The sequence below is a fragment of the Rhododendron vialii genome, chromosome 5a (assembly GCF_030253575.1).
Source record: "Rhododendron vialii isolate Sample 1 chromosome 5a, ASM3025357v1".
Classification (NCBI taxonomy): Eukaryota; Viridiplantae; Streptophyta; class Magnoliopsida; order Ericales; family Ericaceae; genus Rhododendron; species Rhododendron vialii.
Window position 1 is genome coordinate 529,545 of NC_080561.1, and position 25,904 is coordinate 555,448.

The 25,904-nt window shown below is 38.5% G+C and overlaps 4 protein-coding genes and 1 pseudogene across 6 annotated transcripts; 3 read left to right on the top strand and 2 right to left on the bottom strand.

Moving 5' to 3' along the window:
- The first annotated feature begins 1,202 nt into the window (after window positions 1-1,202).
- Window positions 1,203-6,569, top strand: LOC131325061 (uncharacterized). The gene is made up of 6 exons (XM_058357104.1): window positions 1,203-1,655; window positions 4,702-4,809; window positions 4,999-5,160; window positions 5,253-5,424; window positions 6,032-6,105; window positions 6,230-6,569. Exons 1-6 carry the CDS (start codon window positions 1,311-1,313, stop codon window positions 6,308-6,310), a joined length of 942 nt encoding a protein of 313 aa, XP_058213087.1. The 5' UTR covers window positions 1,203-1,310; the 3' UTR covers window positions 6,311-6,569.
- A 154-nt stretch (window positions 6,570-6,723) lies between these two features.
- On the top strand, window positions 6,724-10,068 carry LOC131325060 (actin-104-like; annotated as a pseudogene).
- A 109-nt stretch (window positions 10,069-10,177) lies between these two features.
- On the top strand, window positions 10,178-12,953 carry LOC131325062 (uncharacterized). The gene is made up of 3 exons (XM_058357106.1): window positions 10,178-10,494; window positions 11,602-11,723; window positions 12,356-12,953. The coding sequence occupies exons 1-3, from the start codon at window positions 10,359-10,361 to the stop codon at window positions 12,680-12,682; spliced, it is 585 nt and encodes a 194-aa protein (XP_058213089.1). The 5' UTR covers window positions 10,178-10,358; the 3' UTR covers window positions 12,683-12,953.
- A 37-nt stretch (window positions 12,954-12,990) lies between these two features.
- Window positions 12,991-15,289, bottom strand: LOC131325063 (sm-like protein LSM1B). Of its 3 annotated transcripts, XM_058357109.1 has the most exons (7): window positions 15,275-15,289; window positions 15,137-15,196; window positions 14,056-14,132; window positions 13,651-13,719; window positions 13,405-13,520; window positions 13,237-13,299; window positions 12,991-13,143 (listed from the first exon to the last, which is right to left on the bottom strand). In XM_058357109.1, exons 3-7 carry the CDS (start codon window positions 14,114-14,116, stop codon window positions 13,066-13,068), a joined length of 387 nt encoding a protein of 128 aa, XP_058213092.1. In that variant the 5' UTR covers window positions 14,117-14,132; window positions 15,137-15,196; window positions 15,275-15,289; the 3' UTR covers window positions 12,991-13,065. The 3 variants fall into 3 exon arrangements, with proteins under 3 accessions (XP_058213092.1, XP_058213090.1, XP_058213091.1); XM_058357107.1 differs by lacking the exon at window positions 15,275-15,289 and having other exon boundaries at window positions 14,056-14,243; window positions 15,134-15,148; XM_058357108.1 differs by lacking the exons at window positions 15,137-15,196; window positions 15,275-15,289 and adding an exon at window positions 14,247-14,387.
- Window positions 15,290-16,883: 1,594 nt separating this feature from the next.
- Window positions 16,884-21,841, bottom strand: LOC131325064 (protein NEGATIVE GRAVITROPIC RESPONSE OF ROOTS). Its single transcript, XM_058357110.1, has 6 exons — window positions 20,485-21,841; window positions 20,332-20,404; window positions 18,317-18,837; window positions 17,548-17,713; window positions 17,283-17,340; window positions 16,884-17,180 (listed from the first exon to the last, which is right to left on the bottom strand). The coding sequence occupies exons 1-5, from the start codon at window positions 20,488-20,490 to the stop codon at window positions 17,321-17,323; spliced, it is 786 nt and encodes a 261-aa protein (XP_058213093.1). The 5' UTR covers window positions 20,491-21,841; the 3' UTR covers window positions 16,884-17,180; window positions 17,283-17,320.
- Between the last annotated feature and the right edge of the window lie 4,063 nt (window positions 21,842-25,904).

The following is a 25,904-nucleotide window of genomic DNA, read 5'->3' on the forward strand; positions in this document are numbered from 1 at the left end:
GGGTTTGCAATGTAGTTGAATTTTTTTTAAAGCTTTGTTTGTAATTCTAAAAGCTAACTAGACACAAAAAAAAAAAAAAAACATAATACTTACACCTATAAATTCTTCATTTTCTCTTTCTTTTTTCAATGTTTTAATAATGATTAGAAGCTTTATTTGAGGTAATGTGTTATGTGTTCAAATTATCTAGATTAATGGGCTATAATTGAGTTGTGATTGAGTGTTCAATTAGTTTTGAGTAGGGTGTTCAATTTTTTTGGGTTAGATGTTCAAGACTATTAGAATTGGGTGTTCAATGATATTTAAGTTGGGTGTTCAAAAAAAAGTTAACACATAATTTTTACATATATTCTAAGCAAAAAAAATTGTTTGGGTGTTCAATTTACCATGCAATGCCCTACATAGAGCTGCCTCTGGAAGGAAGGTTCTTTGGCAAGATTAAGGGGCTGCTCTCCTTGCTTGTATCATCAATGGCACAAGTGATTATTCAATGTCCCATTGGCAAGTGATGCCCAACCATCTCTCCACCACAAATTTTTAGTGGAAGCAATACAAATGTGTGGTGGAGAGATGAATCGGGGCACCACACGACACTCCGTATTACATCAGTAAACTTGGCATGGTTAGTTATGGATCTGGCTCATCTTTAATTTCCTCCAAAACTGGATCGGCTCAGTTACAGCTTTTTTGGACCTCTTTAGAGCCTACCTCAATGATGAGAACCAATTACTTTTCTAAACCTCGTCGAGAACATTAGCCACACCCAAACTTGTACTATTGATCAGATAGTGGTTTGATATGTTTCCGGACAAACTTATGTTTAAAAAATATATTGCAACATTGGGGTTAAACCCTTTATTTGATGGTATTTTGATCTTAAATGTGTTTCAAAAACATCTAACATCTGATCAACATAATTTTTAACATGATTGATGTTCTCGACAATATGCAAAAAGTGATCAGTTTCAATCATTAATGTGGACCCATGAAGGTTCCATAAAGAGGCCAGACAAAAGGAACTTGCGAGAGGATCCAATTCTCTTGGTCATACGGATTGTGTTGACCCCATTTGAGATGGCCCAAGACCCTACCAACAAACCCACGGCCCAATTTTACAGGGCCCAATCTGAAACGGAGCGGACCGAATGATTTTAGCGGCCCTAACAAGGAATTGTGGAAGGCAGGTATGACGACAAGTGGGGGCATCACCTCCTGCCACGGCGAATTCGTCTCCCTCTCTCTCTCTCTCTCTCTCTTCAGTCTTCTCTGAACTGTGAGCGGAACGCAAATCCAAAATATAAGCAACAAATATGTATCGATTGGCGGCGAGGCGGCTGCTCCTCCTACCACGCCCGCAAACCTCCCACCTTCGAACCCTATTAGCACCGAACCCACCGAGTTGTTTTTCTTCCACTTCGGCATCTTCTTCTTCTTCTTCTTCTTCTTCTCATGAGAGCCTTAATTTCCCGCGCTCACAGCCCCCTAACGATTCTACATCGTCATCGTCTTTTTCATCGAAATCATCGGGGTTTCCAGAAGAAGACGCGACTCCGCGGTACGAGAAGCAGGAGACCTCGCGAGATTCTTCACGACCGCCCCGAGCCGAATACCAGGATGAGCAAGCTCGCGTACTCGGCGCCTCGCTTCCTTATGTGGTCTGTCTACTTAATTCTTTTTCTATTCTTTTTGTTGTTGTTGTGAAGTTTCGTGTTTTTTCATCGACTGGACGAATGGTGTGCGTAATCCCATTAGATTCCCGTGTGTTGTGGGCTCGGTTGTTGCATTCATTCCCTGGAGTGTGGTTTTACACTATTAGAGTTTGTTGCCGAATCACTCATTTGGATTGAGTAATTTGGTGAGAAATGGAGAGAAAAGTACAAAAATGATTCTTTTATTGGCCCCTCCGATGAGAAAGGGGTCTCCTTTCTTATCAGACTCTTTCTCACGATTCAAATTGTTGGTCCAAATAGCAACCCAAGAGGGGGGTGAATTGGGTATCTCGAATATAATGCAGAATTTAAAAACTAAGTGCAAGAATAGAATAAATTAACAATTAACCCAACAGGATTGAGCAGACTCAAAATAGTAAGCACACAGATTGAGCTAGCTCAAACGCAAAAATACAGCAGATACAGAGAACCGATCAGCAGATTTCTAGGGCTTTAATATATGAACGAATCGACTAAAATATGCATGCTATTTTATCCCAAGTCTGATTTCAGAGGATAATCAATTCACTTATGCAATATAGATATGCCAAACGGAAAGTAAAGAGAGTAGGGAAGAGAGAAATCAAACGCAAGGATTTATAGTGGTTCGGTCCGCAACTTCACGGCCTAGTCCACTCCCCAAGTGTCCAACCCGGGATTTGCTGCACTATCTCCAATAGTTACAATTCTTCTAGCTTCGCGGGTGCTAGACAACTTTTACAACGAGCAATTTATCCCTAATTGCTCCAACTATTTTTGACTCTGGTGTTAGTCGCACCTAATCCAACTAGTTTTGACTCCGGTGCTAGTAACACTTAACCACCAAGTGATTTTCTCTCTAAAACCACTCACAAATTCACTCACAAGAGTATGAATAAGGGTGTACAATCCCTTTTACAATAAAGATCAAAATAAGAGCTCTCTCACATAAGTGTATAGATATCAAGATGAAGAGTTGAGTATTCCTTAAAGTATTTCCGTGAAGCTCTCTGGTCCATATCTTTAATCTTCCTTGGCCTATATATATGCTTCAACAAAGGACGTAGAAGGACCACTTCATATTTGGATATTAATTACACAATTCCATCCTTCTCCACATTAGCCGTTAGAGCCCATTTAGGTAGCCATATTCCACTTGACTTGTTTTCTTCTTCAATCAGAAAATCAATCTTCCATTTTCTCAATGAGCCCATCATTTAGCCATTAGAGATAATGAAGCTCCAAGTAATCTTCAATCTTCCTCCTTGATTAGAATTTGCTATCCATAAAAACCCTTGTAGCTAATTAAAAATTAGGAGAAGATTTGTCCTTTATCTTCCTCCTTTTGATTTAAATCTTGACTATTGAAGATAGTGATTTGATGTAGACTCTTCCCTTGTGTAGCTTAATCAAATCCTACAAATTAAACAATTATCCAAATCAATATCAAATATCATTAAATCAATTATATTTCTCCTATTATAATTTATGGTTAGTTATCATCAAAATCAACAAGGTACCATAGGAACCTTTGGGCTAACACAAATGGCTGTAATTGAATATGTAATCCAAGCTCCATGTCCAATCGGTCAAATTTTAAAAATGGCCCTTTCATATATCCTGTTGGGGGTTTTCCCCCTGAGATAGTGGCAGTTAAGGGATTTGTGGGTCATTGTTGATTGTAAACCTTATTATATGATTTCATCAAATTTGCATTTCCAAACCTTAGCGCGTGCGGATAAAAATAAAAATAAAAACCTTAGCGTGTGATTTTGGCACAGAGCTATGTAGCACCGACACTCCAAAAGGGTGCTGTGCCCACGTATTGGACTCGGGGACACGGTGGGGACACGTATTGGACACACCACATGGGGTGTCCAATAATTTTTATTATTTTTTGGTAGGGGACACGGTAGGGACACGGCTGTGGGGGTCAAAATGTAATATTTTTTAAATTTTGGGGATTAATATGAAATTATTCAAAACATTTGGGTTAAACTGTAATTATGCCTTTGGAAAAAATTTATACAATTTGTAAAATTATTCATATACAATGGTTCATAATTTTTTTTATATATATATGTACATATATTTTTTATTTATTCATTTATACACGTGGCATGTCTCCCGCCGTGTCCGTATCCCCATTTTTTTAGAATTTCCGTGTCCGTATCCGTATCTGTATCCGTGTTTGTGCTACGTAGCTAAGCAGAGTATGCCCAATTCGGGGCTAGATTTTTCGACCCCTGCATTTTGGATGCCAGTTTATATCACCTGCTAGATGATTTCTCATGCTAATCTATAGGAAAGGTTTTTCACGAGTGAAGTTTGTTATGTGTGAATCTCTCTCATGGATCTTGACCTGGTCAGAGAGTCAAGCCAGTTGGATTTGTGATATAGTTCAAAGAGGGCATACTGGTTTGGTTCGCGTGTCAGACTTGGGTTTCGGTCATGAGTGAATTACATCAACTCACTATAAGGGCTTCTCCAACCCAAGACTCCGAGCCATCCTCCGTTACTCCATTTCTCTATACTTTGGAGGATCATTCTCTTCCGAAGTAGTTTAAAAAAGAGATCAACGTGGAATGGAAATTATGGAATATATTGTGTTAAATATGTAGTTAATAGAAATATGAATTATGGAGGGAATGGGAGAATTTTCAGAGTTTAAGATAGAAATAGATAAGGTTTTCTAAGGACTGGAGTGATGGGGTTGGAGTTGACAAGAATGGTGTAATAATCCGTGGGATTGTTGGACGGCGCCCATAGTAGCTTGAGTGGGGCACGCTGTGTGTTTTCAATGCAAATGTTTGGGATACTGTGCAACAACAGGACATTGTTGGTGTGTTTTGGGGTAGTTCTTCTAAGGAATTTGAAGTGCTTTCATATTAAAAGCTTTTTCGTAAACAAAATGAGCTGATTCATCTTCTATGTGGCATTTTAGGTGCTTTTACTCGACCGTAGAAATTGCGAGTTGTGCAGGTTTCGATAGTTGACTTATGTCGGTTTGCAGCCTAGGTTGGGATGGACTGAAGCAGCTATGATTGCAGGAGCAAGAGAGGCTGGTGTTTCTCCTTCTATTGTTGGTTCTTTCCCTCGGAAAGAAGCTGCACTAGTAGAGGTATATTTCCATTTTTTTGGGATGAAAATGCCGCTGAAGTTCATCACTATAAAATATAGTCTTTTGACTACTCATTTGGATACAGAGACTGATTTTGTACATCATTTGTACTTTTAACCTTAATTTCTTGTTCCATGAATTTGGTGACCATCATTTTCTTTCATATTTCCCTTTCGATATGTTTTGCAGTTTTTCATGGATGATTGTTTGCAAAAGCTTATTGATAGAATTGACTCGGATGAAGAATTAAGGAACTTAATACCTAGTGAGCGCATTTCAAAGCTTGTGAGGATTCGCTTAGAAATGCAGGCTCCCTACATATCTAAATGGCCTCAAGCAATTTCCATCCAGGTGCCAATTTTTGGAATATTTCGATTAGTGATTCATGTTAACTCTTAAGTTTTAAGTACTGGTAAAATAATCTTTGGTTACTTGCTGCACAGGCACAACCTCAGAATATTCCAAGAAGTTTTAAGCTACGAGCCATGCTGGTTGATGAGATATGGCATGCTGCTGGTGATGTGGCCACTGATGTTGATTGGTATGCTAAGCGTGCTGTGCTTGGAGCAATATACTCAGCAACTGAGGTGTACATGCTAACTGATAGTTCACCAGGTATGTTCTCTTCACTTTTGATGTGCCTGAATCCTTTTGTTGATGTGCCTTTTTGCTTGTTTTTTTTTTTTTTGCACTCATGCACATTGATTTGTTTGTGGCACACTGGCACCTATGCAGACGTTTCAAATGGAGTACTATTAGTTATTCAGTTTCTTTTGTCCCCTTTCCAATTCAGTCTTGAGGAACATAGTCAAGTCAATTGACTCATTTTTGTTTTCAAAGCACTGCAGTGCTACATAGACCCCATGAAACCCGCTCATTGCTTACCACACAGTCACAGTGCTTGACTGTGTTTGAGGGTTTTATGGCGTGTCTCTAGACTTTTCCTTGCTGGTGTCGTGCAACAGAAGTACAAGTTGGAAAAGTTATTTTCAAAGCTCGTTGGAAATAAAAATAAAGCCAGAGGGAGAGAGAACCCATTCCAATTCCTTGTTCTTATCTGCTCATTGCAAGAGGCACTTCATTCGTACTGGTTTTCGTACTCTATGCTATCGGCTTGGGCCAGATGTAGAATTGGGCCCATTACCTGTTCCTTGATTGCATATCTGTGTATGGAACTAGCCGTCAAATTTTTGCTCATCGTTGGCTTGTCAAATGCTTTCAGATTTCCGGGATACGTGGACATTCTTGGATGGACGAGTTAGAGATGCTTTTGATCTGAAAAAGAGCATTCAAGAGGTATCGCTCTACCTACATAAGTATTTGCCATATAGAAGTTCATGCTTTCTTTCCTCACATGTATGGGTGTAGTGGAAAGTCAAGGATTTTGATGGTTACAAGCTCTATGGTGGGAATTTTGCAGGCAAATTATTTAGCAGAAGCTGTTCGTGCAGGGATGGGAAGCTCTTTGCAAGGATTCATGAGGAGAGTTATGCAGGGCTAGATAGTAACGGCTGGATTTTTGAGTCTCACATTTAAAGCAGTCATCTCTTGTTGCTTGTTCTTCTTCGTGTTGAGAACAGTAATTTCCTTAAATGGATGCTCTGTTAACTTGAAATAATAAATGTTTTTACAACAACCTTGCTCCGATGATGTTACTTCCAGATTAACTGTCTGGCACTTTGGAGTTAGGAGGTATGCGAGATTGGAGTTAATGGTCATGAATGATTGTGCACTTGCGCTAGAAAATGGTTCCTTTTGGAGATTTCTTGATCGCAATGGTTGGTCGCAGCTCTTCGGTTGTAACAAAAAACTAAAAATATAGAAAAGGGAATAAAAATTAAATTTGCTTCATGTGATGAAAAAATGTGGCAAACCAAAGTTGATGTGATCACCATTTATGGAGGGAGTGATTGTGCCACAGAAAACACCATTTCACAAGCATTTTGGGCACTGGCATTGACGTATACCCATTGCCTCTCATCTGGTGCAAGTGGTTTAGCCGCGTATCTCTGAATGACAAGTGATTTAGCAGTGTCTTTCTGAATGATGAGTAATTATTGGCTCCCATAACAATTCTTTTTCCAGATTCCACTTTTTCATATGACGAGGTCAGGACTCAGGAGATTCACCTTTTAGCTCAGGCTAGCGAGACTCTCAGAGAGAATGGTCATCGATAACTCAATGATTCAGAGGAAGACAAGGAAAATGTAAACGGCCTTTTGGTTTGGATTTTAATACTCCATGACAGAATGACATCCTCTTTAAGCAACCGAAAGGAAGTTATTCTAATATTCATGTCAAAGCTAAAGTTAGCCTTTATTCCCCTCCTTTTTGGCTTCACACTCAATATATTACAGGAGCTGATGTTTCGAAAAACCCCTCGTACTTTTATTACTTCTGTTGTCTTGAACAAGTTTTCGGGATGCACGACATGGACTGTGATGAGAGCAGGCCAATCATTTGTGACAACGGATCAGGCTCGGTGAAGGTAAGGCAGATCTTTTTTTTCTCCTGTTTATAGAAAGACATGTTATATCAGACCTGATAATCAAAACAACGGATTTTGATAAGCATCTTTATCTGCAGGCTGGTTTTGCTGGTGATGATGCTCCATGTGTAGTTTTTCCAAGCGTGATAGGTCATCCCCGGAACAACCAGGCAATGGTTGGAATCGGTCAGAAGGATATGTACTTTGGAGATGAAGCACAAGCACGCCGTGGGGTCCTCAGATTGGATTATCCAGTTGATCATGGGATTGTAAGGGACTGGGAGGCCATGGAGAGACTATGGTATCATACCTTTGAAAACGAGCTCAGGGTTAACGTAGAAGAACACCCTGTCCTCTTAACAGAGGCCCCTCTGAATCCCAAAATTAACAGAGAGAAAATGGTGGAAATCATGTTTGAATCTTTTGAAGTTCTTGCCACCTATATAGCAATTCAGGCAGTGCTCTCCCTCTATGGCAGTGGCCGTGCGACAGGTAAAACTAAACAATTCCGTCCTCCCTACAGCAGTTTCGATTAACACTCATGAGTATAGTCTATACAAGGATCTAAGTGTCCTTTCTCATCAGCCACGAAAACTGAAACGTTTTGGAAACGCGTCGAAAAAATAATAGAAATGTCAAACAAACAATGATATTTATAAACCAATCTCTTGGATTTTTCTAATAGGTGTTGAAACAAGTCAAATTTTTGGCATGTTTCGCAGCGGTTTCATTTTGGTTTCCTAGGAAACAGAACTATTTTTTGAGGTTTCGATGGTAACCGAATTTAAGTTTTCTCCTTGGCTCTATAAGCATGGTGTACATTATCACATCATCAAATTTGGTCAGGAATTGTGATTGATTCTGGAGAAGGCATGACGCATGTTGTCCCCATTTACGAAGGTTACGCACTTTCACATGCTGTGCAACGGCTTGATCTCTGGGAAAAACCTGACAGAATACCTCATGAAGATCCTAGCGGAAGAAGAAGGTTGCTTGTTTACCACATCAGCGGGAAGAGAGATTGTCAGGGACATTAAGGAGCGACTCACTTATGTGTCGTTGGATTTTGAGAAGGAAATCGCCAAATCAAAGGAAAGCTCGGAGCTAGAAAAACAATATGAGTTGCCAGATGGGCAAGTAATAAGAGTTGGAGTCGGACGGTTCACGTGTCCAGAAGTTCTATTTGATCCTAGTAGAGTTGGTATGGAATCAGGAGGAATCCATGAGATCGTGTTTAGGGCGATAAGAAAGTGTGATATGGACGTTAGGAGGGAGATGTATGCAAATGTGGTGCTGAGTGGGGGTACCACCCTGATACCCGGCTTGGCAGATCGGTTACTGAAGGAGCTGAGTTCAATGGCACACCCTGGGGTTAGGGTGGTTGCACCTCCGGAGAGGAAGTACAGCGTTTGGATCGGTGGGTCCATCTTGGCTTCATTGAGTTCCTTTCAGCAGGTACCTTCTAATTGGCAGTCGAAAATTAACCGGAGTGATAGTGAAGTTTTGTCCATTAATGTGACTTGTTTTTCTTAGAACAAAAAGTGTGTTGGTTTAAATGAGTAATTGGTGATCCAGTTTAAAGTGTCGGTGACCATTATATATGTGGTGTTTGTGTTGCAGATGTGGATTTCCAAGGAAGAGTACATGGAGTCCGATGCTTCCATTGTGCACATGAAATGCTTTTGAATGCATAATATGTATGGCATTCCACTTTCTTTTTCGAACAATAATGTTGTCCTCTCTCTCTCTCTCTCTCTCACATATTATCAAGACCATTTCTTTGTTCCTAAATGTTTTAAGAAGTAAATCAGAACAAAATTTGAGAAAAGATTGTGAAGTTGGATGCTATTTTACTCGCCCCAATTAAGCCAAGGGGGGAAGTCTTCAATCTTCTGTGTGGAGATGGAATCCCTCTACAAAAAATACAGGACGCTTGTTGAAGTGTCATTTAATCAATCTAGGTTACGTAAACTTGAATTTTAGTAAAAAGGACGTACGTTCCAATTTGTTATGTTGTATTCCTATGAAGAAAGCATATTCTTGGAAAATGGCCTTTGCCCTCTATTTTCTGTGAAAACACTTCAAAAATTGTATTTTAGTGCCTCAAATTGCATACCGAGTTCTAAAAGCAAAATGTAGATTGCATTTATAAAAAAGTAGAGTGTAAAAATTATTTTTTAAAAATTTATAGATACTAATTTATTTTGAGGTGAAAAAGTACTCTTATTTGTCTCTTTTCCGGATTCGTGTTATCTTTAATTATTGATTTTTACATTAATAATATTTTACATACTTTTATAGTTCATAATTGGTTGAATTAATTGTGAAATAGAAAATTAAATTCATACTTCATATAGAAGTCATTATAAAGTAAAACTACTAATAATTTTTGTTCTATCTAAATAGATATATATAAAATTATGGACACATAAAATGGGACGGGGCAATTTACAGTATTATCCGGCAAAAAGTCTACCAACTCTGAAAATAATTGTGTTCATGCATGTGGATTCATGTGCGTCAAATGATTCTAAATGCAATTGAGTTTGAAATTGTGTTTTAAAATTATATTGGTAACTTTAATCACTATCCAATCAAGTGAGACTAGCTTAGTTGACCAAAATTCTTACATCTTGCTAGGAGATCAGGGTTTGAATCTCCTCGCCTGTGAAGTAGGGTCTCGAATTTCTACTTTTTACATATACTCTACTCTAATGGAAACGATCTCTTCTTTCAATTGAAAAAAGAAAAAGAAAAAGAAAATAACTTTAGTCATTATCCGGTGCCGGCGCGGTTGGTTAGTCCAGTGTCGTTGGGACTTGGGAAACTCTTTCTGAGTTTCGTCAGGAAAAAAGGGTAAAAGAATTTTGCAGACGGAGATCGGGTCAAAGGGGATCCAGGGTCAAGCGGGGTAGGCAGTACAGTAAGTAGGCTCGGCTCCTTCGTGCAAGCAAAACCAATACAGTACGTCTGTGCAGATAAACAAACAAATTCCTATCTTCGTGTATACAGAGAGTGATATATAGTCATCAGTTGAAAGAGGCGATCAAGGGAACACAAGATGGCTTCATCATCAGCAACAGCATCAAAGATTGTGGAGAAATTGAATCTGAAGCCCCACCCAGAGGGTGGGTTTTACTCGGAAACCCTCAGAGATACTTCTGTCCTCCTCTCCAAATCTCAGCTTCCCCCCCAATGTAAGTCCCCATTTCTATTTCCGGCTTCGTTTCCTTCTTCGGATCTAAGGTCGACTGGGTCACGTTCATCCATTCTCACCTGTCTATGTCAGTATATGTGTTCGGCCACAAATGATGGGCTTGAATTTCCACTTCCATTTATACAACTGATATGCTGATTGCACGCTGTTTGTTTATGTTGGATCTGGGTCTCAGTCATCTTAAATCGGCATAGCCACTCAAATACTTTTTAGTGAACAGTCACAGTTTGTTTCTTTGTCCACATTTGGGTTTGCGAATTCGGCTCTAGATTCCATATCTAATGTTTGGATTTTGGATTTCTGAGGGGAAAGGAAGGTTGAAACGGCTGAATTTACTTGTATGTTATTGTTTTATGTGCGTACCCGTGCAAACAAAAGGATTGAGTTTGATTTTAATGACATCTGAAATATCAGTTAGATGTACTCCAAACAGGGAACTAGCACAATACTGTCATTTGTTCATGTGTAAAATTGGATTATCATTGTAGCCTGTTGGGGTTGCCAGGACCCCATTGTGAGTTGTATTATATGCCTTGTTATGTGGACTGTGGTATGAGTATCGGGTGCAGTTACGTATCTAAAGGTTGGCCAATCAAACTCTAATCAAGGGGGGGTGGGGGTCATACAAACAATTTTTATCTAGACTCCATGTAACAAAGGTTAAATGAGTTCTGCATTTCAAGAAAGTTGAGCATCTAAACATGTTCTTTTTGCCTTTTTTCTTAGGAATTGAGGGAAATAACTCCTCTTGTCATACACTCAAACACTTCTACTTCGGATTTGCGGATTCTTTATTTGCCTTTTAGTTCTAGAGTTTTTTTTTTTTTTTTAACAGCTAGTTCTAGAGTTTATGAGAAGTAACCTATGTATACTTGATCCCATCGACATCAGCTCTAGATGTAAAATCAAGGACCTTTGAAGATCCTCAAAATGGTTATAATCTAGCTCTAAATCCAATAAAGAAAGCAAAATGGAATGAAATAAGAATTAGCATCCTATTAAATAACTTAATTGTAGCTATTTGGTATCTGGACAATTCGTGTGTTTAAGTTGTTTCTCTGAATCCTTATTTTGGCTTCCTTTGCAGACAAGGTTGATCGTCCTATCAGTACGTGCATTTACTTCTTGCTTCCTTCTGGGAGTGTATCGCACCTCCATCGTATACCCTGTGCAGAAACCTGGCATTTTTATATGGGAGAACCTCTTACGGTACATTCAACACACTATCTTATCTGCACCCACGAGCACGATCACAGTCCACAATCCATGGAGTTCTACTACAGTAGTCCAGTATTTGTCATTGTTGATGGAGTTACTCATCAAAATCATAGGGAAGAAAATGCTTATGGTTATATTTGCGTTTGGACAGCATGTTATTTGATGGGCATGATGGATTGAAAATTTGAACCTGTTTCGTGCTGACATCACCAGCAGGAATAACCTAAATCTGGTTTTTCTAAGCACCAACTGGAGAATTTCATGTTGAGTTTTAAATTAACTTCTTTAACCTGTAGCAAAATTGTCAGGTATTCTTGTCTGAAACATCTCTTTAGCCGTATGAAGGGTTGAACTAACTAAGGATCATGCTTACCTATAAAAACCAAAACTAAGAAAGGATCATATATTCATGGAAGTCTACAAACAAATAATGCATTGATTTACCTGCTTGGAGATATAAGGGAAGAAAACCATCTTAATATTCAGGTGATTACGATGCTTCCCCGACGTAAGGAGTTATCAGATGTCTTTTGTCCATCTATATAGTATGCTTTCCCTCTCAAAGTTTATTTTATAATTTATACCCTTTTGAATCTAATTTTAACACAAACATTCTCTTTCAGGTATTGGAATTAAATGAAAAAGATAGTAGTGCCAAGTTAACTTGCCTTGGTCCAAATCCAATCGGAACTAGTGAGCTCCTTCAGTACACAGTGCCTCCCAATGTGTGGTTTGGTGCGTTTCCAACCCAAGACATCATTATTTCGTCAGAAAACGGAGCAGTCAAAACTGCACCACGCAGGGAACCTGAAGAACACTTCTCCTTGGTAGGATGCACATGTGCTCCAGCCTTCCAGTTTGAGGATTTTGAGCTGGCAAGACAATCTGAGCTCATTTCACGCTTTCCGAAACATGAATCCCTGATCAATATGCTAACCTTTGCCGAGTGACTTAATGAGATGTTTTAAATTTTGTACTTTAAGAGTGGAAGTGTTTTTTTTTATTTCAATGAATTAGACATTTTCGCAACTACTCCATATCGCAATATTCCCTTTATCTCACCTTATAGTATTTACCCTTGTGCTGCTGGAATTACTCGAGGTTTGACCTCTTTTATCTTATGAATTAATGTATCTTGATGTCGAATTGTGCTATTGTTGATTGTAACTTGATGAACATATTGAGCTTCTTGATTTTGAATACTATGCTTATTATGTTGTCTGTTTCTTGTGTTCATTCCACATTCTGGCAGTGAGTATTGGGTAATCTCCATATATACAACAAGGAAACTCTACAGTATTTATTGGTGATGTTTAACCAATAATTTTTTCCGCTAATCAATGTCAAGAAACTCCATTCTCTTTCGCATGGTTCCTTTCAAGTCAGCGGCTTCCCTTTCTGCTTTCTGAGCCTGAACAGATCATAGATGAACCAAAATCGAATAAGCCAAAAAAAAAAAACGGAGACACAAAAGAGTTGATTGGAAATTTTATGCTCAACTAACCCTTTCAATTTCTGGTGCTGATACTCGAATCATACGTAGGGGAAGCTCCTCTTTATCCAGGTCCTATATTAATTAATCATCAGCAAAATTAAAGCAGACAAAATAATTTAACTTTAGACAGTATTTATCTTGTATATCTTGGTCTCAAAGGGAGATGAGATAAAATACCAGTTCTCCTATTAAGACGACATTCTCCCCACGGATTATGTACAGTCCTAAGGGAATATCAGAGTAAAGATCTCCTACGGTAACCCGCTCAGATGCACCTTCTAAAACAATATTTGCTGTGAATGGGAAGGAAACCTCAATCAAATACCTTTGTGATTACTTTCCCCATCTTCTCTAAAAATAAGTAAAGCTTATGCAAAACCTTAGTACTGTGTACTGTAAGAGACTATGAGGTTGTAGTCGTACCATATTGATCAAAAGAGCGAAGTTTTCCCAGGAGCTTCCGACCATCTCCCGTCAAGACCAGAAGTTTTCCTGTATGATAAATAGAGCCTTTAAGGAGCCAAGCATACTGCAGTTTTTTCCTTTTTCTGATGTTCATCAAAGTAAATGTGAAAGCAGTAGCTGTGAAATAACAATGCTGTGTCCAAAGTCAAATTTGTCAAGCAATTAGATTTGTTTTTTTTCCTACTTGTTTTCAATTATTTTAAGCTAATAATAAAATAAAATAAAAACTATAATCTACAAATCTAGTAACTTGTAATTGTTAACAAACGCGGCCGGTGATATATCACATACATATTCATGCATATCTACGTACCGCCTTGTACATCATGAGAGAGAGAGAGAGAGAGAGAGAGAGAGGTGTACTGTCAAGATAGCTTGCCAGTGAAGCGGAGACAAAGATATCATCAGTGACTGACCAGGACATGGACCCCAATCTTCCTCTGTAAATCAGAATCACCAAAACGTTTTATGGAACCTCAAGAATGGTGTTGGCAAAGAAACTTCCAACAATAGTTCCCAATTTCCCAGTAGTAACTTTAACTTCAGCACAGTACATTAAGATTCAAATTCACAAACTTCAATCCAAACAATCTCAAAAACTAGAAAAGCTCAAGACTTAAAGACTCATAACCCGCAAACATAGCGCTAAGCAGAGGTATGGATATGATTACACTTTATACAGATTGGAGCTATGGGTTAGAGCAAGTTTATCAATACTTAGGTAAAAAAACTCGTGAACAGTGCACATTTTTCATTTTACCTACTCACATTTCTTTCAACACTACACAAACATTATCTATTTAACATATCCTTTATTAAAATATATTTTCTTTCCTTTTCAATAGCGTACCAAAGTGCAGATTTTTCAAAAAAGAAGAAAGAGGAAGAGAGAGGGACGGAGAGAGGAGAGAGAAAATAATATTAACAATCACATACCTAATGAACAGTCCTTAGCTACAAGTAGCTTACAACTGTAGATTGAGCAACTCTGCCTAATTGTTTACAGAAGCTGCTGCATGACTCTTTTTCCCAATTTGATGAGCTATTATAGCTAAAAAGCTACTTTACCTTGACTGGTAAAGTTGCTCTTAGAAGTAGCCAGCTTAGGCTCGTCATGGAGCTTTAGGTCTGAAGTGTTCAGAGAACCTTGAGGTCTGAGATTTTTGTAGAAATATATCCTCTTTTTCCCTCTAACATCCCAGCCTAGTAAAATAGTGGTAAGTATATAACCTATATCCCTCTCGGTGCTATCAATTTCTTTGGAGCCAGTTCATATGGAGCTTTGCTCCGACTTTAATTGGGCTTTCCACAAGTGGACGGAGGGATTGGGCCACAGAATTAGTCGGGGTGCTTGTAAGTTGGCCCGGACACTCAAAAAAAGTGTACAGCATATATCAACTTCAATGTATATACATCTGCAACTCATATATGTTGATTCCTATACCTTGAATTCAGGTTATGCTTGGAAATGGTTTGACTGATCTCCACTCCAATAATTATTATCCTGCAAGTGTGATAAGATGTGATTAAATAGGATGTGTTTTGCCGCAACAAGAAAACCAGGTGGCCTCTAATAACACACCTATTAAGCCAGTGCCAAACAGATCACTACAAGTGGCTGATCTTTATGAACACAAAAGCATTTCTTAATTTCTTTTTTCCCTTATCTCTAAAAGGTAAGTACAACTTGTTTTATGGGAAGCCAATACAGTGGGGTGATGCAAGAAATTTTAGCTTAGCTTAAAGAACCACATATTGATACTCTGAAAGGAAATCCTGAGGGCCCAAACAATAATAATTGAGCTCATGAGGTAGTTCATCGCATCAACCACCTGTTGGTCAACTTTCAGGACTTACGGGTTTGCTTTCTCTCAGATTTGGTACCTCTCAAGTACTATCAACTCTTGTGGGGCTAGTCGAAGCTTTAAATGGGAGTCCCGCTACTGGACTATCAGATTTGTCCCGAGGAAGTAGTCGAGGTGCGCGGACACCCTGAGATATCAGGGGAAAAAAAGGTCATCACAGTAAATATTAATACGTGTGCCCACATGAGAAGTTAGACTATAATTTCTGGCAACTGTTAGGTAGTATCAGGACCTAACAGAATTGCTTGAGACCTTATTTTAAGTACACTCCATTTTAGATCAATTATTGTCACTAAATTAATAGCCCCTTTCCACGTATTACTTGCACCATAGCTGATTAATCTATATGTATGCCATTTGAATGATTGTGAATGGACACTTCAGTTCTATCCATGCAAATTTTAAAATGAGTGATCTTATGACAGGAAGTGTTGCTTTCATTATGAATAGGACAGATAGCTAATATTTTCCCTTTGTCTTGGGTAGTTGACAGTCTATCAAAGAAAACAGAGAGATAACTTTAACCTAAGTCCATAGGATCCCAAAACCTGAGAGCCAGGATACGCACAAAAACTCAACCCGAGAAATACTATCGTTTAGTTCTTAACGTAAACTGTTAGAGAAATGGGTCCAATTATGTATACCAAATTATTCACCATCCTTCATCGCGTGTAAATTCCATCATGCACGTGGAGATGCAAATCTTTATAGATAGAGCGAACAAAGAACAAATGTAAATTTAGAGGAGTTTCTTGGTGATCTTCCAAAAACACATTGACAACATTTCCTGGATAAGAGGAGTTTCTTGGTTGTCAAACTAGGGTTAACACACAATTCATTCAACTCTCCTCTGGATCACATGATGTAAGGACATCAAAGCATTTGAATGTGTTGGACAAAAGAAGGGGCATCCCCACAACCTAAGTAAATCCCTTCCAGTTTCCTCTCTTCACCTCCCATCAACTTAAGCTTCCTTGTATTACAAACCTATTTGAGATTTACATCCACACAAATGATTCTAGTCGTCTTCCGATATGACCAGTATAATGGATCCATTGTGAGTGGCAAGCCCCTTCTAGGCGCTCTCTATCATGTTGTATTTTATAGAATCAGTACTTATCAAAAGTTTTTTTCTCTGAACTAGGGGAAAAGATACTTCTCCTTGGACGAAAATGACAAACATGCATCAACTCTTAATGCATCCACGCCACGAAATATGACAACTCCAAATGTAACACCGAAGGAAAAACATATGCATATAAATGCAAACTTTGCTTACACTCTCTCAACTTTACTGTCTCCAAAAAAAACATGGATTGAACCATCTTCTGAAAAAAACATGCCAAAGCATATGAGTTCAATACCAAGTCATCAGAGCAGCTTGCTTTCTCCACAGCTGAAGTTCTTCCAATATGAGTTATTGTTCATATGTTCGTACATATTCAACTTCAACAAGAGCATAACTAAATCACAATATACTTGAGGCGACAACCGCTACATTTGGACGCGCACAAGTGAGTTAACTTTCACGGCATACTCATAGAACAGGTGATACTTTTTTTCACCTCTAGTTATTAGTTTCAATTGCTTGAATTCCTGTATGGAAAATCTCTTTGCTGGTACCTGCAAGCATTAAAACATGAAGTCCGGTCATCAAATGGATTGATAGGATTCTCTTAACAAGGGAAATAGAGTCAATTGGTGACTACAAAATTATATACTTACCATCCCAGCTTCCAAAAACAGAGTAGAGGCGAGGCAAATCATATCTCTAGAACAATATCTGCCACCACAAAACAGATACAATCAACAAACTGCAGGATCTGTTGACGACCATCCCGACCAATAGAAGTGGCTTACCAAAAGATTACATGTCATAGTTTGGTTTAAATAGAATAAGTGTATGCATTTTTGTCTTCTTATAATATAGAACTACGTGTGATATGCTGGATTGATATACAGCTACTTCACCGGCAGAAAAGGATCTTACATTCTGAATCGGTCTTGACCCATTTACTTCCATCATTTGCAGTATCATCCGTTTCATCTTCTTCATCTGGTTTGTGCATATGACTGGTATCTAAGTATTTCTTTGTCGTAGCCTTTGTACTGGAGTTTTGGGGATATACTTTCTTGTGTAGTATAGCTCTCAAAATCTGTATAAATAATCAGCCACCAACAAGGGATTTATTAAGTACTCAAACAAGTGGGAGAAGAATTACTGGATGCAACATATCCCCTCAACCCCTAAAGCTTACCCAAGCTAATGAACCATTGTGCTGAGATCACATGGTTAAGAAATTTCAAAATGAGTACTCAGGTATTTGAATGTTCTTAATGGTGAAAACCTCCTCCTCTTTCACTCCAATAACCTACGTGTAAAATTTAACACCCTCCTACAGTCGTCAGATACATTGAATGATCATATCTCTAGACAATGCCAAGGAACATTGTCGGTTCTTTCTTTCAAAACGGCCGAAAAGATTTTTTTTTCAAGTACACCAAAATGAAACATTAGTGGACTCCTACAAATCAAACATAGAAGCATGTGGACATTCTACAAACCATAAAACATTGCATCCAAAAATGAATTTTTTCCATAAATTCATTTCCCTTATGTACGTTTTGGAAATACTTCCAATACGTTCCAAAATGTATCAAATGCATTTCCTTTTCCTAGCTAACTAAAACGACATAATCACATACCGAAATGAAATTTTGATCCTTGGGCAATGCACAGGCATGTTGTGCATGCTTACCTTCTCCATTGTGGACTTATCTGGAATTGGATCTCTCAAGCTGGGAGTGGGAGCGAACATGCTTTGGGATATACCAATCTTCTTAAGAAGGAAAGACAGTGCCTTTTTACGCATGCTTTTCTTGGTGTGATCCAAACATATATCTTTCCCTTTCAAGCTGGTACTTCGCTGGAGCTGACCACTTTGGCCCGCTGAAGCGCCACAAACAGTATTACCTTTACTGCTCTCATCTTCCAAGCTTGGTGTAAAGGTTAACATTTCCAGTTGAAGGTTTTCTAAATCCTCCGCTGCACTTGATTCATTAGAAACTTGTGTATGCAATAACACCAACTCTTTCTGAAGTTCTACAGCTTCCTCAGGCGTGATGTCTAGTGGTTGACCTTGGGAGGAAGATTGGCTCCCTTGGAGATTGCATCTCTCTGGATCTCCGTCCAGGCTTTTATTTCCAAATGTGCCAATTGCAAGCAATCCATGAGGCCAGTCACTGAACTCTTCTTTGCAAGGTTCTTGTAGTGTTTGGTCTATAATAAAGAACAAGGTTTAACATAAGGAAAAAGCAAAAATGGCCTTTTCAACGGCAGTATTAATCTTATGAATAATATATATCCTTTCATTCTCGTTCAACAATCATCAACTAGCAGACAGATTAGGCTGTTCAGCTTATTGTTTTCATTTGATACAAGTATTTGAAGAGATCAGAGTTAATTCAGTGACTCCATTTTAATTTTCAACCATATTATTTTGAGGGTTGCAACAAATGTATATCAATTTCATTCTATTTCAACTTATGAAATCCGTCAAAGCCAGGCTGGATTTGAAGATAAATAATATATAGTCTGGATCTGGTCAGGACGTCTTGACCAGAGCTTAGGTCCGGACTTCTCCCACAGCCATCGGATTGTGTTTTCGATGGTCCGGATGCACGGATAGTTTGTTCGCGCGAACAAACTATCTGTGCATCCGGACCATTGAAAACACAATCCAACGGCTGAGATCGTGGTCCGGACCTAAGCTCCGGTCAGGACGTCCTGACCAGATCCGGACTCAGGAATGCACGGATAATAAGTTGTTATGGTTTGCCTGATACCTATAATAAAGGCATTACATGAGGAACAAACCTAAATACTGTAAAGATGGAAATGACCCAGTATCAACTTGACATTGAATTTATTGCCCATGTTGAATCTTTGTACATGTAGATGGTGCATATATAGGAATCAAATCAACCATCTACCTTCCTTTAGCTATTGCTATAGATTTGTTTCTTTGTTTCTTTGTGAAGTCGGTGAAGATGCTTCAACTCATAAAAGGTTGTAATTCCTCCAACTTGTGGTTTTAGTGATGAAAAATCACTAATGTCCAGTGCTTACAAGACAGAGACTAGTAGGGAAATATTGTGGATACATGTGTTGTGTTTTGTACTTTAGTTTTGGTAGTATGAAGACATATATGCTTAAGATGTTGGACAAGAATGAAAGATGGAACTCGGGAAATTGCAGCATATGCGTAGTAACAAGAAAAAGAAGGCTAATCATACTTTATAGTTATTCAGCAATTCCATTCCACTGAATTGTGATTGTAAAGGAGACTGCAAAAAGATTTCGGATCAAACAGTATACACTCCCTCATATTGCTTCTCTCTGAATTTCCGAAGGACCTAAAAAATGCTTCTTTCTTATTTCACTAGTTGTGTTAAAGCATTATGCTAATTGAAGTCTGAACTAACATTAATCAGAACAAAGAAGGGAAAATTTAGTTATTGAGTGGCTGGATGACCTATACATGGCTTTATTAAAAACAACACTTCTCATTCATTAATTCTTGATATTTACATGAAGAGACACATAAACACAGCACAGGCCAATACCAGGCCAATACCAGGAGGGAGGAACTTAACATATACTGAAATCATTACTACTTACAATGATTTGAGCACATTGAAGTTTAAATATGGAAACCACAGTTTTAGAGCTGAAACAGATAGTAACAGAAGAGAGCGGAATAGGAGTGCTCACCATTATCTGATTTTGAGTTTGGCTTTTTGGTCCTTTGTTTACCATTGAGCTTGCTTTGCATCCAACTGAAAATCTGCTATCAAAAGGACAAGACATATGCAAACAATGTAGATTTATTTTGGATGTAAATACAGAAAGGTTACTAAGTCTTACCTTCATTTGGAAGAGGTAGATTAAATGGCTAGAGAGGCGAATACGGAGGCGGGTGGGCTAAGAGATCAACTCAAGTGCTTAAGCACTGATCTCATGAGCCAAAGAAAGCTGAGCTTTTCAAGTGTTAAATAGAGGTAAGGTAAGGAGAAAATTCCACACCCCAGCTGGTAGTTTCCAGTGGTTCAAGTTTCAAACTCAGGCCTCTTGCCACCTATTTTATGTTAATTTTTCCCACCTCTCTTTGTCACTTTTCTAATTTCCAACTACTCTTTTCCCCATATGTTTAGACATGCTTCTTTTTTTTATTGAAGAAGATAACCAAGATACTTAATTACAATAATATAACTTAAATAGGTTGTATCAACTCATATTCTGTCTCATTTAATTCTCATATTCATTACATTTTTATGCCAATCTCTCACTTATGCCCCAAAGCAGTGATTATGACATTCAAAGCAAAGTTACATACCGCTTCATGTCTGTAACCATGCAAAATCAGGACAGAGGGCTGACACCGGAATTCAGAGCTGCCTAACACAGCCTAACCATGCACATGGGATATACAAAAATTGGCTGCCTAACACAGCCAAATAAAGGGAAGAACTTATAGGGTATAGAGGTATGGCAGCAATAGGTTAAGTAGGAAAATACCCAGAGCATATAACCCATCTTCCAATGGGGATGTCCCTTACGAACCGAACCACCGGTGCCGCCTAGATATGTATCCTACCACTGCAGGATTCTGATTAGTTGGAGGCCCCTCAGGCCCCAATCCAAACCTCTGCCACCTTCCCCACAGTTCTGATATGGTTGCAAAATCTGTTGCCTTATTCAAGTATTCTCTGCCTTAAACATGCCACATTTGGGCAGCAATACAACAATTGATCAGGCAACTTTCACCTGTTCTAATCTGTGAACAGTTAGCTGATTGTCATCTAAGTGGCACGGATATGGACACGCGACCATACACCACCGCATCGACTTGCAAAAAAGTGCATAGCTCGACACGTCGAGGACAAGTTAAGAAATGTGTCATTTGCGTTTATTTTTATATGTCACATACACAAATGAATTCCGTTCTTGCCAACCACTCATAGCCCAAAAGAATGAAACTCAAATTAGGATTGAAAGTTGTTGGTAAATGATTTGTTATGTAGCCAAGCCACAACATGGAACGAGATTTAGTATGTCCTACTTCGTCATTTAAAGTGATTGGAAACTCCTTCAGCTTGATGTGTATGAGTTGAAAATTAATAAGCATGAAAAATCTTCAGTCAGGGTTGAAAGTTTCTTGTGTTCAAATCAAAAAAGCTCATACCAAAAATGAACTAAACTTTATCATATGTTGTGACAGTTACTGTGCAATTCCCTATATTAAGGATCGTGAAAATGTAAGAATTGCAAATCCCCAGAGTCATGGTGATCGTCTAAGCTAAAACTATCCTTGGGGGCAGTTCCAGGACAAGATTTTTAAGTCCTGCTCCAACTACATCTGATAGCAGACTCAAATAATCAACCATCCCAACATTTAAAGTTCTTAAAGTCCTACTAAACTACCATCACTACCACCAAACTTAGTTTGTTTATGCTTGACCATATCTAAGGAAATAGTAAAGTAGTGGAATAAATGCAGGTCTGACCAATAATGGATGCGAAGACAATTTCACAGAAAAAAAAAAAAATTTACCCATCACTATCACCAAATTTTGATTGTGCATGTGTGTCCATATCTAAGGAAATTCTATACTATAGTGGTGGGAACAAATGCAGGTCTGGCCAATAATGAATCCCTTGAGTCTACATACACAACTCTCGACCACAACTCCGGACACAACTGCATCCGGAGCCGTTCGATGCATGAACCAACGTGCATTGAATAGCTCTAGACGCAGTTGTGTCTGGAGTTGTGGTCGAGAGTTGTGTACGTAGCATTCCTCAAATGAATCACAAAGTATGTGTGCAGTGTGCACCGGGTACATGCATGTGCGGGAGCTTGGTGCACCAATACTTTTTAGAAGTTTGCATGCACAGATTTACATGCACAGATCTGGACGCAGCTGTGTCCAAAGAGTACAATGCACAAAGCCTCCCATTAGCGGAACCAGATGGTGTCCAGTGAGGAACGCACCCCCACTGCAATTTTTAATAATTTTACTGTTACCCCAAATTATAAATGCCATCACAATTTGTATTAAAAAATTATACACAATTTTCCTCTTATAACACTTACTTCCTTAGTATCTTTGTCATCAAGTTTTAAAAAAAAGAACTCTTTTACGTACTTGTTTTCCATAAAGAGAACTCATTATATATATATATATATATATATATATATATATGTGTGTGTGTGTGTGTGTGTGTGTGTGTGTTGTAGCAAATTTTATGTTAAGTTCATTTCTTTCATGTTATGGTTGTTTAAAATTCTAAAACCATGCTCAATGGTGCCTCCACCGACCTAAATTTCTGGCTACGCCACTGCCCCCATAGCTTTGTGAATCCATATGTATGTGAGAGTTCCGAAGAAATCTCTTTTCAGATATCTGTGCATGTAGCATTGCTCGTAACGAATACAAAGACAATGAGTCAATGACAGAAAAAAAAAGAGGTAAATTCCTTTGATCTGTTACCTAATCCTACACCACCTGCCCTTATCTTCTTCTGGTTCTAAATCAGAATATAATGAAGTTCAAGTCTTTGAATTCTATGGCTTGGCCTACACTCTCTCCTCCCACTGGGCACCACCAAGGCACACGTGAAGTTGTCCAGTCACATGATGTCCATCCCATACCCTCATCACAGAAATTTGGCATTCGCCCAAAAGAATTAAAAGCAAGTACAAACACAACCTATGTGTCAAACGACAGCATCTAGATGATTGCTTATCAAACTGTATCAAACCAACACTTTTGTCCATGGGTTCAATCTGACATTTTCCATTCCAGCTCTCTTCCCTACATGCAGCAGTTCAAGAAAACCATGGGAAACATCCATAGGACTTTGATCACTAATTAGCAACTGGGATTTATCAACATGCCAGCTTCATGTTATTGGTTCCCTCAATCTCAAATCTCCCAAAATATACCAATTCCACATCACACTCCCCCCCAAAATAGCTCACCCATCTCTATACCAAATTGCAAAAATAAACCTTTTTAGCTTAGATTAGCATAATCATACTAAACCGAGGCTAATCCTGCTTCTGGATTAAAGAACAATGGCTCTTAAGAGTGATACCCAATCAACCCCGAGGGGTTGGCTTGATGTTCAAGGCCTAGGACTTTTTGGGTCGGGGTTTGCTCCCTCCCAAAGGTCTTAGGTTCAAAATTTTTGAGGTTCTATCAACTCCTTTGGGGCCGGTCTATATGGAGCTTTGCTCCGATTGTAATTGGACTTTCCACAAGTAGGTGGTGGGATTGGACCCCAGAAGTCGTCGAAGAACACATAAGGTGGCCTGGACATGTGAGTTATGAGAAACAAAGAGTGATACCCAATCCTCCTGCAGCACGTACCACTTAGACCATATAACAAACAATTCCTTATAAGTACCAAAAAAAAAAAAACACAATTCCTTATAATGCACAGAGACATTTTGTCATATAGGAGGAGACCATGGAATCTAGACCTCTTTGAATAGGGAAAAAAATACCAAGTGAAAACAACTCTGAAAAGGGAAGAGAATTGCCACATTCTATGACAGATTGGTGTAATGAGGTAATATACTTGCTAAGGAAGGCTAGTGAGTCCTAAACCAGATTTTGGGATTACCCGTGGCCAGTAGACCTTTGGTACTTCCTCATTCTTCTATATGTAGTAGATCCATCTTGATAATCACTCTCCGTACTTACTCTAATAAATGTTTACAAGGAATCTTACTGACATGTGATGTACTCATATAAACGTATAACCCAACACATAAACAACATACAAGAATGTTCAAAGAGGACTAAAGGTTTTAACGAAACCATGTAATTCGCATTAGTAACATTATCTTTTTGTCGAGATATGCGTAAACTGGCTCGGACACCTAAATTATCACAAAAATAACATGATTATCTTTTATTAGAAGAAAAAGTGAAAATTAACCTCTACGGGAAAGAAATCTCATTTCTTGATTTCTCCCAACCAATAATACTCCTCGAGATGTACGTAGATCAAAGGCAATGGAAAGGAGTCCCCGTTTGAGAGAACACACACTTGGACCAAGAAACATGTACGTAATTTTAACACAAGAAGCCACGTGATCAGGTTTCTCAGTAAGATATACAAAAGTTGTATACTCTAGTCAGGGAGGGTCCCAAGCTATACTTGGAAAGCTTCCACATGACTTCCCAAAAGTGGCAAGTTGGGAGCCAGCCCATTGGAGAATGTGAGATGTTAAACATTTCATACTACCATGCAGAGATGTCTTCTAAGAATATTTAGTCTTGGTAATTGAATATTATTCAAATTATACTTTCTTTTGGTAGTTGAATATTTTTTTCCCCAACAGTTCAATCAAACTTACATTCCAAACTTTGGAGCCGCTGAATGATCTGCCCGGTCGTTAACTTCAAGGCTTAAGAATCAGTCGAATTGCGCGCAAACTGGACCGAACATCCGGTTATTAAAAAAATGTATATTTTCTTCTTGCCTTCCTATTACATGAGGCTGCACCTTCGTTTTCTGTCTATATGTGTTACCAATGGGTAAGTTCTTAATTGGACAAAGGTTGGAAGGCCTTTGGAGGAATTTTATACGAAGGAGTATTATTTAGATACAAAATCTATGGGGGAAAAAAAATTGTTAGCTCAAGCAAAGCTCGCATTTACTAATTTAGTGAACTCGGGTTAGATGCGAATTGTCAGGAAAAAAAATTACATAATTGCTTTGAAGCTCATTTTCTTTCTCTCTCCTTTTTTTTTTTTTTTGATCCGATTTCTTTCTCTCTCCTGGCTCCTTCCAAAAACAAGACTCTCTCTCTCTCTCTCTCTCTCTCTCTCTCTCATCCGTGTATGTGGTTTGGGCCCAAAAACGATGGGACCTAAGCTCTACTGCAAGAAGTCCTTGAGTTGGTTGATCCCGACCCAAAAATAACATCAATGGGTTGGTTGACAAACCCCTAACGGTTAGGCTAAGTAGACATGAGAAAATAATAAATGATTATTCTTCACAAAATCATATACTCGAATTCTACGGAGTTCAAACATTTCAAATCTTAGGGTCATTGAAGGGTTTGTTAGATCGTTAATGTCAAGGCCCCAAAATTAATCAAAATGTGCGCAAACTGATCTAAACATACGGTTATAAAAAATAAAAATAAAAAAGGGGGTGGGTTTATATGATTTGGCAAATTTCCCATAAAAATGCATCCACCAAAACCAAGATCTAGGTGAGACTTTTTCTTTTTAGTACTCCTAGTCTCCTACTATATATGCTGACAG